At 42.6% G+C, this 13497-nt stretch overlaps 1 protein-coding gene across 3 annotated transcripts in view; it reads left to right on the top strand.

Moving 5' to 3' along the window:
- ANKRD12 (ankyrin repeat domain 12) overlaps positions 1-13497 on the top strand; it is a 126008-nt gene that overhangs the window by 46926 nt on the left and 65585 nt on the right. The window contains exon 4 of one of the 3 annotated variants that reach the window (XM_039521485.1): positions 5891-5959. The exons of 1 other annotated variant lie outside the window; for it this stretch is intronic. In XM_039521485.1, coding sequence (XP_039377419.1) covers positions 5891-5959 — 69 coding nt within the window. Of the gene's footprint in view, positions 1-5890; positions 5960-6755; positions 6828-13497 lie in introns of those variants that run through there. One more of the 3 variants, XM_039521487.1, reaches the window with a different exon arrangement.

The following is a 13497-nucleotide window of genomic DNA, read 5'->3' as shown; positions in this document are numbered from 1 at the left end:
ATTCAGATCTCTGTCCCATCTGATAGGATTTCATCCCGTCAGGCACTTGCCAAGAACTTGTATGCTGGCACAATTCTTCTCAGCTACTTTTTCCAACAATTCCACAAACTCATCCTTCTGCTTCTATTTTAGTCATAAATCTGCCTCCTTCATTGTCATCTCTAAATGGTCATTTGCTCAAAGAAACATATTGATGAATATGAAAAGACAGAAGTTTAAGTGCCACAATTGAAATACAGCTCCTCTGCCTCCTATAGGCTCACATTCTGTCCTCCTATGTGGAAAGGACTAAGAAGGCTAAGCTCATGGAACAAATTGGTCTCAAATCAACCCTGGAAAGAAACTTTTCCTATGGTATAATCTTCTATGATCTATATAGGATGCAACTGTGAGACATATTCAAGCATATCCAACTAGAATCAATTTCTTTGAGATTCCATTGTCTTTCTTAACATAGCTGTTTTAGAATCAAGAGGGGGAATATTAGGAACCCCTGCGTCCACCTGCACCAACCCACAGTATTTTAACTTCAGTGAACATAACACTAGTCCAATGAGAATTCTGATTGTAGCAAGAAAACATCTTGCTCTCAGAGGTCATTGGAAGGCAGTCTCTACGTATAGCATTTCCTCAGTAGGTTTATTATTACATTTTCTTCTTAAGTGCCCGTAATCATATATTCTTTTAACCATAATAAGTTTAACTATCTCTGTAAACATCCTCCGTTAACTCCTCCATCAACAAGTTTAGAACTCAGTGCAAGATAAGAGTATATCCACCAGTAGTCATTTATTGTCTATCCAGGGCTCATTCATGCAGTTGATTTGCCCCCTGAACATGTAGGCCCACTATGAAGCATAATTTTTTTTTGCCCCACTAGAGAGACTATCACATGTTATCCCAATTTGAATGGCTAGTAGAGCTATTTGTTACATTCAAGATGAGGTATTAGCATTAGACCTCAACTTTTAGTAGTACTTTGGAATTGTTGCATATTATGCTAATTAATAATGTTCCTTCTCATTTCTGAAAGTCGTGTTCCTAGCATTAGATTTTAAATGCGCTATTAGTATCTGCTATCTCAGGTAGCGCTTTTAGTGCTAGACTCTAGTAATAGTTTAATGTCTGATTTTTAGAAGTATTTATTATTATTTAGCATTTTTATATAGTGTTTTGCATGTTCAGAACTACTTACAGATATGAACTAAGTAATCATCACAATGTCTTGTGACATATTACTATTAACTGTTTAACATGTATATTGTAGTAGCACGTATAATAGCAATCATCACAACCAAGTTGGGCTCCATTATGCTAGGTACCATACAGTCTTACAATAAATGACACTCCCAGCCTGAAAGAGTTTACAGTCTAAAAGACAAGACCTAACAGATGGAGGAGACAAACAAGTGGGTAGGGGCAATGTAATATAATAATAGGATGTTCACAATTAGCCATTCTGTACAAGTGATCACCACTCACCACCTGGCTAGCTGCTGTCAGTCGGGTGGCAGATCTCTGTATGCATTATGGCACCAGTAGGTAGACTACTGCTGTTATCCACGTTTTATAGGTGAGAAAGTTGAAACACAGAGGTAAAGTGACTTGCCTGAAATCACCCCGAGTCACTGATATTGCTAGGACTTGAACTCACATCTCCTAACTCCAAACTCCCATTACTAATCCATTAGACTAACTGTGCTGCTTCTGCCATTATCTGTGCTTGCTCACTGTATTTAGGAGAGATTGCCAACAGTTCTGGTTGTCTGTTCTTAAAGGGGGTTGGAGGTGGGAGAAAAATAGCAAGAGAGAATAAGTTTGGAGAGAAGTGGGATTCATTCTTCTCTCGACCTACCTGCATCTACACCAGTGGTTAGGTTGGCATAGCTATGATGCTCAGGGATGTAGATTTTTCACATACGTGAGTGCAGTAGCTATGTCAAACTTAGTTTTAAGTGTAGACCAGACCTAAAAAAGGGTTCTGCAACTGATGAACTGCTTTTTTAAATAAATACCCCATAACATGCCACTTTGAAGGCTAAACTATATTCTGCACCATAAAATTTAAAATTCTGCAACCAAAAATGAAAAATTCTGCACACGATATTTTCAAATTCTGCAAAATTCTGCGTATTTTATTTGTCAAAATAACACAATCACACCAGTGTCAATTATTTTTGGTCATTTATTTCAAAATACCTGTCAGCAAGTATGTCTGTAACAATGCAGACAACAAAAATGATACAGGGAATGTTTTTTGACAAATAAATTCCTTACTAGGCATATTCATATAGAACTCTGAGTAATAATTCATTTAAACTACAATACAGAACCGTATTTCCCACATCCCTCAAAAGCAGTGCAAAGGCTTGGGGGAGTCAGGGGTAACACAGGAGCTGAGGGAGAGGGAAGTAATTGCTGGGAAGGAGCCTGGGTGTGAACTTGGAGGGTTGTTGGGTATGGGTGGGAAAAGTATGGAACAGGTTTTTTGGGTGGGCAGGGATTGTTAGGGAACTTCCCCCATGGAGACCCTGGCTGACCCCTAGCTTCTTCCATTCAGGCAGGCACATCTACCCCTGTCCCCATGTTTCCCTGCACCTCCATGTGTCCTTGCACCCCCGGTCCATGTGTGTCCCTCCATCCCCATTCAGACATCCACTCCCCCATCCCCATCTGGCCCTGCACCTCTGCTCCCATTCAGTCCCTGCCCCAGTCTGTCCTCCTCCACTAGCCCTTATGAGCCTCTGTCTGACCCCCTCCCAGCAGCCCCGTGCTGTCTGTCTCCCCATAACCCCTTTCTCCTGAGCTGGCCCAACCGGTGCTGTGAAGAAGGCAGGCTCTTTCTCTTCCCTAGCTGGCCAGGAGCTGCTGCTCTATCACCACAGTGCCTTCTGGTGGGCAAAAGGCATAACTGCAGCAACTTTCCAGCCAAAGTTATTTTCTGCTGAGGCTGCTCTGTTCTGGCACCATAGCACCCTCTGGTGGGCAAAAGGTGGAACTATAGCAACCTGCCAAAAGAAGCTTTTTTCCTGTGTAAAAAAAATAAAAATATGTATGGCTCATTAATTATGCATGCACACAGTGGTGCAGAATCCCCCCAGGAGTTACTATGTTGTGGTCTTAAAGAGAGGGCTGAAGAAGTGGATAAGGCAGTTACTTGGCTTCTTACTTACTTTTACCACAACAAGTTTACTATCAGAAGTCTTCAGATTTGACTGTAGTATTGACAGTTGTTTTATATTTTAGAAATTTATTAGTTACTATTATCATACTTTATCATACTTTTAGAGGGAATTCTATTTGGAGTTATAGGTTTGGAGTTATAGATTGGATGAGAACATTTTTCTTACCTGTTATTAGGCATTCTGTAATTCGTCTCCCAATCCAGAGCTAGTCATTTTATTGCAAGGAAGTCATTTACCTAGAATGTTTCAATTTTTCCTCTTTTCTAGTAGTCTGAGGATGAACAGTAAGACAAAACTGTTTTTGGTATGAATGCTTCTGTTTGATTCTTCTGCCTGATTAACAGGCAGAAAAATAATGTGGTTGTCTAAGTAGCAGAAACTCTATTGAAGGTAGGGAAATCTTCCTTTTCCCACCTACCTTGAGTAATGAGGTATAGGATTTTGTTTATAAGTTCTTTACATGGTTGACTGCGGTTCTTTCTTCTTGTCTTTTTGTGAATAATTAGTCTTTGGGCAAAACTTAAATATGTTTGGTTCTCTTAACCTCTCATCACAAGCCTTGTTTTCCAAACCTTTTATTATTTGTATGTAACAATAACTTCCTTGTTTTCCCCTTCTTGTTTCTTCTCCAATTTCCCTCTTTTGAAAAATGTGATACCCAAAATACTACTTCAGTTGAGGCTTAACCAGTATCAATTATAGCTTGTTTTCTGGGTGCAGATCTGATTAATAAAACCTAAGGCCCTGCTCCTGCAAACATTTATGTACATGCTTCAATTTACACCCTTGAGAAGTCCCTTTGAAGTCAATGGGACTACTTGCATGCTTTAAATACTTTATACAAATGCTTAATTTTGAGGATTGGGGTATTTAGCTTTTTTAAGAATGCTATTAACTCTTAATTTGTTTTTTGGTGGTTTTTGTTTTTATTTTATAAATGTCAAATAAGTGTCTATCTCAAGCTTTCTAGTTTAACATCCACTAGAACCCACACACATTTCTCTGTGGTATACTTCCTAATCAGTATTTCCTTCATCCCTATTTCCCACCATTCTATATTTATTCATTTGACTTCTCCTCCCTACATTAAATCATATGTTTTTCTTTAAAATCATTGTATGACTACAGAGAATTTACCAGGATTATACTGGTTTAAACCTAACCTCCAGATTAGTTTGAGTCCGTCAGTTTTGTATTGTCCTTTTAATTTGGTCATCTTTCTTGACTTTGTCCTCTGACATTATTAATAGTAAAGATATTTATCATGTCTACATGGTTTATAAACATTAATTTCCTCTCAGTATTAACCCACACCTTGTCTTCACACAGACCTATTAACTACTCTTGTTTCTGGTTTGTTTGTTTTTTTAACCAGATGTGTACTCGTATTTCTCATTTTACCATATGGAAATTTTTGCATGGGACCATGTGATATGTCTTACTAAAGCTCTAATATGTTAATTATACTGCATTTCCTTTATCCACTAATGTCGTTACCCTACCAAAGAAGCATTTGGGTTAGTTTGGCATGATTTGTTTTTGAAAAGCCCATGTTGCATATTATTTTCCTAAAGTGCTTAGAAGTTGATGTTTTGTTCTAGGAATTCACCTTTTTTCTAACCTTAAAAATAGGTACAAAACTGTTTTGCCTTGGGACATAATCTGTTTTCCATAGATTCTCCAAAATAATTGCCAGTGGTTCTGACGTTTCTACTTCTAGTTCCTTTGGCGCTTCAGTGTGAATTTCATCAAGCCCTGATCATTTGAACCCCTACAGTAAGAAGTGCAGAAAAGCATCTAAGAACATTGTCCTTATATAACTTAACCATTTTTCATTGTTTTTAAAGATGTTAAGAAGGCTACAGCAAAAGAGGAAAATGTTAAAGGGATACTGTCCAACCAAATTTGGCCCAAAATGTTGAGATTGTTTGTTTTTTTAAACCTTTTACAAAACAGTCTCTTGCAGAAGAAAGATGTTTAAAAAAAATGGAAATTCCCTTACGTATAATTTCTAACCCTATCATTGTAGTATTATATTAGTACAGAGAATCTGAAAGTGAAATTGACCAGGAATTCACTGTAAATAGAAGGAAAACTGACTTTTCTGGTTGTAGTGACCAGGCGGAGAAATGTAAAAAGTAGACAACAAAATAGTGAAAGAGAAGTTAGATTTTTAAGACTTAACTTTTAACAGTCTAGGATATTCTGAGTGAAATCCGGTAGGTTAGGAATTTTTTAAAAAATTCATATTTAAATGTACACTATCACTTTTAATAAGAAAATTATTTCAGTTCAAATAATACCTTTTATAAAACAAAGCAAATTAATTACACAAATTGTGAAGACAATAGTGTTCTGAAACCCAGAAATGCAAGAATATTTTAACTCGAGGTTTCCATAACGCACTTTACTAAGCCTTTCCTGCCTATATTGTACAGTGGGCTCTATGAAGAGATCTTGGAGCAGTGAGTGATTTTACATATTGTATATGTTGCTATAATTGGTTGCATGTTTCAAGGGTCCTGATCATTAATCAGGAATTTTCTGTGGATTTATGTGATTATCAATTAAAAGCTGTGGAAAAACTAGTCCTGTAGTCTTTTGACTAAATATCTAGAGATCTTTTTAAATGATATGTCAGAGTTTCTCTTTTGTATGCCATACTTCCCTCCACCCCTTGTCTCCTGTGTCTTCTCATTCTGTAGATTCAGATCCAGGACATACACATGAAAACTGGGGGGAGAGATTAATACCTTCTTACAGGACATATTCAGGTAAATGTATTATCAGGTGCACCTGCTGTAGTCCAGTGACTTTTTGTTAACATTATTGTTAATTTCAGTGTTGAGTGACTATTTAGAGTTTATTTTAAAACAGCTTGTGAATTCTAACAGAAAGATGGATAAATAAATGTTTCCTGAATGACTGGAAATAACCTAAATGAACATAATTAAATTTATATGCTACCTTTCATCACCAAGTACCTATAAGTGCAACTGTTTAACACCATTCTTCAATGCTAAGCAGTTAGAACAGGAATGTATTACCATCATTTGCTGAATACACTGTTCAAAATATAAAGTGATAATAAACAGGTAAAATAGAAGGTGATAGAAAATGTACAGTATACTGCACTGCAAACATGCAAGACAGATCTTTAAAGTGTGTCTAACTGTATCAGTATTGGTTTTGGCACATTATTTTGCCACGTTGAACATTGTTAAAACAACATTGAGCTGTAATTCTGAAATAAAAGTTGAATATATAAAACTTTTTTGTAGAAAAGAACCATGGGCAATAAGTAGTATGAATTTATAAACACAAATCATGCCAGACAAACTAAAGCACTTTTTTTTTGATAGAATTACTAAATTAGCGGATGAAGAGTACACAGTAAATATTCCATGGAGCAGATCACACTTCTCCATAGTTGAAACCAGAATAAAAAACTATAAATTCACATGTGCACAAGTTCTATAATTTTTCATGCTTAAAACAGTTTTGGTTAAAATTGTTCTTGACATCTAAAACCTAAAGTATGTATCTATTGTTTGCTTCTCTTTTCCTCAGAGAGCATTAAATCTGGAGAAACTGTAGGAACATCAAGGGAGGCGGCAGCAGCAGAAGGGGGAGCTTAGAGTGGTGAGCAAAGAGGAGTCTGGGTCAGGCAGAGGAGGGGTTTGTTACAGCAGATCTATGACAGAAAAGAAGGGAGGTGGGAAGGGAGAGGGATAGGAGCAGAGAGGAGACTTCTTGGGACTAGGGGAGGAAGTGGATGCAAACAGAAAAGGGGTTGCAGGGAGCAGAGAAGGGACTATTGCAGAGGACTAGAGGAGTATGGAATATGGTGGAGTCCTTAATGGAACTTTGACTTCTAGATATTTAAGTCACTTGAAAATTTTGCACTTAGTGTATCAACATATGCCAACAACTCCTTTGCCCTTTGCTTGACTTTTTATTTGCTTTACATGAAGAGTGTGCTCTTTTAGTGCACTTGCAATTTACCTCCTCTATATGTTACTACAGTCTGTACTAATATTGTCTCTTCCAGCATTAAGATTATTGCTTCCACAGACTGCAGAATTCTTAAAAGCTTTCATGAAAAAAGAGGATGAGGGGAAGATGGAAGAATTACATTGTACTAGTACAAAGGCTTTTTGAAATTTAAGATGTTCGCAGCCATAGTCTGCAAACTTCTTATATCCATTAGAAAAAAATCCTTGTTTTTAAAATAATGCATTTTATGATCAGGGTAGGTTGATTTAAATCATTATTAAAGCTGGTGATTTAAATAATTGTTATTTAAATCAGCAAGTAGGAAATGTAGATTTAAATAATAACTTTTAATCTTGTTTTGCATTTGTACTTTTTAGTTACTTTCCTAAGGAAGGTTGATTCTCATTAGCAGGTAACCATTAAAACACATTGATATGCAATTAAATATAGCCTTTACGCTACATTTAGTACTACTTTTTCTTCTTTGAGTGATTGCTCACGTCCATTTCAATAGGTGTGTGCGTGCGCTGCGTGCACAATCATTGGAAGTTGTTTACCCTAGTAGTACCCATCGGGTCGGCTGTAGAGCCCCCTGGAGTGGCGCCTTAATGGCAGTGTATATAGGTCCCTGCCGACCCACCTCCTGCTTAGTTCCTTCTTACTGCCAGTGACAGTCATTGGAACAACTGATCTCTTGCTTTAGCAAGTGCTTCCTAATGGTTTTCCCTTTATATAGTTGTTATCCTTCACTATCATAGTTAGTTAGTCAGTTAGTTCATTAGTACGTTTAAGTTGGGGGGTTCCCCCCTGATATTTTCCCCCGTCGCCAGGGGTTCAAGCTGTGCGATAGGTATGGTAAGCTTATGCCGAGAAAGGATCTGCCCACCGCTTGTCTAAGGTGCCTGGGAGAGGATCATTTGCAAGACAGGTGCACCACCTGTAGAGGCTTCAAGCCCAGAACAAAGAGGGAGAGAGACTCTTGATGGAGTCCGCTTTCCGGCCCCAACCATCTCAAGAGCGGACACTGGCAGCCTCGGTGCACAGCGCACTGGCCTCAGTGCAGGACACCTTGGCACGGAGGAAGGACTCACCGTTCCCCTGTGTGGAATGCCAGCTCATTGGTGCAGCACCGATCATAATCCTCGGTGCCACATAGAAAGAAGGCGGAATGGGGCCACTCCCTTGCCAAGAAGAGCGGGAAGGACTCCAGTATGGTGCGTCTCACGGTGGGACACCAGAAGGCTGGTCCATCGGTCCTGGCACCGTTGCCTCTGGCCTCGAGGGGAGGACCATTGAGTCCAATGTTGGCGGACTCTCCAGTCCGGGAAGTGTTGGAGGAGGACCTGGACCTCCTCTCCACACCAGACACTTTTGAGGCTGTGGAGGATTTAATTGCCATGACGGCACAGTCCTCGGTCTCCTATTCCTGTGCACTGGCTTAGGTGCAGGCAGCGCAAGCTCTGGCTGCTGCACCACTTCGACACCATCTGCGGCACCGATGGCGGCACCAATGGAGGCATCTCCTATCTGGCACTAGAGCAAGTTCACCATTATGCAGAGCTGTTCCCCATTGCCATGGGACCGCTCCCCGGTACCATTGGGTTCCACCTCTCCCTTCCGGGCTCAGACTATTCATCGAAGTCAGAGGTGGAGTTGTACGTGTCCCGATGCAGCCGGTACCAGTCAAGATCTTGGCAACAGTCTCAGCACTGTAGGGTGGAGAAACACTCGGTACCAATGCTGTCATGGCCTCCCCAGTGGCAGGGAACAGTACAATGGCCCTTTTGGACACCTTGGGGCTACCACCAAGCCAAGGGTATGGTTCGAGGGCAGCATTGGTGATCTCTGTTGCCCGTGCCCCTCCTTCTGCAACGTCCGTTGCCCCGATCAGTCCAGGGCTTCCAAGGACCCACCATGGGGTTCAGACCCTGGGTCTCCCACATCAAGTGCAAGGTCAGAGACCCCCAACAGGAATTTGCTGCAGTCCTGGAAGAGGACAGGGTGGTGGCTAGAATCTTCCTCCAGGCTGCTCTGGACTCCACTGACTCAGCGGCATGAGCCATGGTTACAGGCATCACAATAAGGCATAGCTCATGGCTTCAGGTCTCTGGACTCCCGGCAGAGGTCCAGAATACAATAAAGGACCTCCCATTTGACTGAGGGGCTGTTTGCTGACAAGACAGACTTGAGACTGCACAGTCTCAAGAACTCTTGAGCAAGCCTCAAGTCTCTGGGAATTCACCCACCAGCACCCCAGAGAAAACTCTTCAAGCCCCATCCCCCCCCTCATGATTCTAGCCAGGTCCCCCCAGGCAGGACTATAATCGAAGGAGGGAAAGAAACAGGAGATGTCCCCCACAGTCTTCCTCCAGCCATAGTCAGGGCTCCTTCAAGCAGCCCCCCTAGCTCTAAATTGAACATTTGAAGGTGCGCCCGGGGATGGAGCACCAGCCCAAATCCCGGATCCTTGCCCTTCCTTTGTGAATTGTCTGTCCCACTTCTGCTGTGCCTGGGCCCAGATTACTTCAGAACACTGGGTCCTGAGCACGGTAGGGGTGGGATATTCTATCCAATTCTGTGCCTTCCCACCCTTCCACCCACCTTCCCATCCCTCTTCAGGGACCACTCTCATGAGCAACTCCTACTACAGGAGGTACAATTGCTCCTTGTGTAATAGAGGAGGTTCCTTAGGAGTTCAGGGGCAGGGGGTTATACTCCTGATATTTCCTCATCCCCAAGGCCAAGGGTGGGCTCAGGCCTATCCTGGATCTGTGATACCTCAGCTTTCTTATGAACGTGTTGAAGTTTCGTATGGTCTCTCTGGCCACCATCATTCCTTCTCTGGATCTGGGGACTGGTTTGCCTCCCTCGACTTGAAGGATGTGTACTTTCATATATCAATTATTCCAGCACACAGGAGATTCCTGAGATTCGTAATCAGAAGCCTGAACTGACAGTTCACCATACTACCATTTGGACTTTCAACAGCCCCGCACGTGTTCACAAAGTGCCTGGCAGTTGTGGCAGCCTTCCTCCGCAAACGCCGGGTACAGGTCTTCCTGTACCTGGACGATTGGCTCATCAAGGGCAATTCCCGTGTGCAAGTGCTAGAGCATGTAGCCCTGGCACAAACCACTTTCAGCAGGCTGGGGCTCATTCTGAATGTACCCAAGTCTACACCGGTCCCAACCCAGAAAATAGAGTTAATCGGGGCTCTCCTGGACTCCACTCAGGCCAAAGCCTCCCCACTCAAGTCTCAATTCCAAAGCATCAAGGGCATCATCAACAGCCTCCACTGGTTCCCAACTACCGCGGCCAGAAACTGCATGAAGCTTCTGGGGCATATGGTGGTCTGCATGTATGTAGGGCAGCATGCCAGGTTGCTCCTTCACCCCCTCCAGGCTTGGTTGGCGAGGGTATACAGACCCAGATGGGACTCTCTGGACCCTGGTTACCCAAGATTCTCAAGTCCCTCAGCTGGTGGCTACAACCTCAAATGGTCTATGTGGGAGTACCCTTCGCCAAACCTCAGCACTCACTGTCGCTGGTCATGGACACATGGGAGACCGACAGGAGAGCGCACCTGGGCAGTATCCGAACTCAAGGCGTATGATCACAACTAGAACTATCGCAGCATATCAACATCAGGGAGTTGAGAGCGATTCACCTGGCTTGCCAGACATTCCAAGCCCATCTTCAGGGCAAATGTGTCAGTACTGATGGACAACACCACAGCGATGTTCTATATAAACAAACAGGGTGGTGCTCATTCCTCTCCCCTGTGCCTGGAAGCTCTCCGACTGTGGGACTTCTGCATCGCACACTGCATCCAGCTACATGCCTCATATCTGCCAGGAGCAGAAAACAAACTAGCGGACTCCCTCAGTCATTCGTTCAACCCTCACAAGTGGGCACTCAGAGTGGACATTTGCCCTTTTGATCTTCCAGAGGTGGGGCTATCCCAACGTGGACCTGTTTGTGATATGGAGCAACAGAAAGTGTCAGCTATTCTGCTCCTTTCAGAACCACAGCCACGGCTCCATAGCAGACGTCTTTCACCTACCATGGACAAGTCACCTGCTATATGTGTTCCTGCCCTTTCTCACCCCCCCACCCCCATACACAAGGTCCTCATCAAGATCCAGCAGGACAGGGCCTCAGTGATCCTCATAGCACCAGCGTGGCTCCAACAGCACTGGTTCACCACACTGCTGAACCTATCAGTGGACAGGCCAGTGGTGATGCTCCCAGATCTCATCACACAGGATCACAGCCAACTACAACACCCCAACCTGGAGTCCCTCCACCTCAGGGCATGGAAACTCCATGGCTGAACCAGCTTGAACTGCAGTGCTCAGACTCTGTTAGGGAAGTTCTGTTGGGGAGCAGGAAGCCCTCCACTTGCACAATGTACCTGGCGAAGTGGAAGCGTTTCTCCATTTGGTGACTACAGAAGGTACCTCCTTGCAGCAAGCCTCTATTCCCCTTGTGCTAGACTACCTCTTGTACCTGAAGCAACAGGGGTTGACGATCTTATCTATAAAGGTGCACCTGGTGGCCATCTCCACCTTCCACCAGGGTGTGGTGGGCAGGTCAGTCTTTAGCAATACCATGGTGGGCTGGTTTCTTAAGGGCTTGGATAGGCTTTACCCCCAGGTGAGGCAGCCCATTCCTCAGTGGGATCTTAACCTAATCTTTTCCGGACTCATGGATCCCATTTCGAGCCCTGGCGACCTGCCCCTTATCTTACCTTTCCCAGAAGGTGGCTTTTCTGGTGCCCATAACCTCATCCAGAAGGGTTTCCGAGTTCAGAGCGCTGACTTCTGAGTCCCCCTACACGGTCCTTTACAAATACAAGGTGCAGGACGCCCTCACCCAGCGTTCCTATCCAAGGTAGTACCGCAATTTCACATTAACCAGGACCTATTTCTACTGGTATTCTTTCCTAAACCTCAAGCCAGCAACAAAGAGCGAGCACTCCATTCCCTGGGCATCAGGCGTGCCCTAGCCTTCTACATTGCTGAATGCACAAAGCAGTTTCGTAAGTCACCACAGCTTTTTATTGCAATTGCTGAGAGGATGAATGGGCTTCTCATCTCGTCATGCATCAGGTCCTGCATCAGAACGTGCTAAGACCTGGCTAAGATCCCAGCCCCGACATTGACGGTGCACTCCACAAGAGCACATGCCTCTTCCACTATGTTCCTCACACAAGTCCCCATTCAGGACATATGCAAGACAGCAACGTGGTCTTCCATCCACACCTTCACGTCACACTGTGCAATGAGCATCTCGATGAACTCCGACCCTTTCTCCATCGAAACTGCTTCAGAGTCACCTATTGGAATGGACATGAGCAATCACTCGAAGAAGAAAAGACTGTTACCTACCTTTCATAACTTGTTCTTCGAGATGTGTTATGTCCATTCCAAATCCTGCCCACTTCCCCTCTGTTGGAGTATTTCGGCAAGAAGAAACTGAGCAGGCGGTGGATTGGCAGGAACCTATATACACCGCCATAAAGGTGCCACTGCAGGGGGCTCCACAGCCAACCAGATGGGTACTGCTAGGGTAAAAAACTTCTGACGATCGTGCATGCGGCACGCTCACACACCTATTGGAATGGACATGAGCAACACCTCTCGAAAAGAACAACAGTTATGAAAGGTAGGTAACCCTCTTTTTTGCTAAACTAGAGGATACACTATATCTATAAATAGACTGGGTTAATGAAGTAATATCTTTTGTTGGTCTCTCTCACCAACAGATGTTGGTCCAATAAAAGATATTACCTCACCCATCTTGTCTCTCTATCCTGGGACCAACATGGCTACAACACCACTGCATACATCTACAGTATGCACATTTATTTAAGCAGTTATAACTTAGCCTATATTCATTCAGATTCTTAATTTTTATATTTTTATGATGTTAGAAAATGAATGATTCATTTTTTGTTTTCTATATTCTGAATAAATTTTACTTATTTATGTCAAACTGTATTTGGATAGAATTTGGAATTCAATTAAAATGCATAAAAATTGCATTTTAAAATAGTTTTTTTAGTTAAATAAAACTACCTTAAATATGTTGGATACTTTTCCCCCCTGTACGTAAGTTTATCAAAGCATGTTTTGCATTTAAAATTAATATTTATTAAACAAAGGAAATTTGTTAGTAGCTAGTGAATTGAACTCATTGTGGTCCTTTGGGATTTTAGAACTAGTAGATCTCATTCTCTCAGACCCTGTTTTTATTCATAGATTGGAAAAGGAAAACCAGCTTTCCTGCTTTTTCAACTCCCAAGCATTTTCTC

The sequence above is a fragment of the Mauremys reevesii genome, linkage group 2 (assembly GCF_016161935.1).
Source record: "Mauremys reevesii isolate NIE-2019 linkage group 2, ASM1616193v1, whole genome shotgun sequence".
Classification (NCBI taxonomy): domain Eukaryota; kingdom Metazoa; phylum Chordata; order Testudines; family Geoemydidae; genus Mauremys; species Mauremys reevesii.
This window is presented reverse-complemented; position numbering and strand designations above follow the sequence as displayed.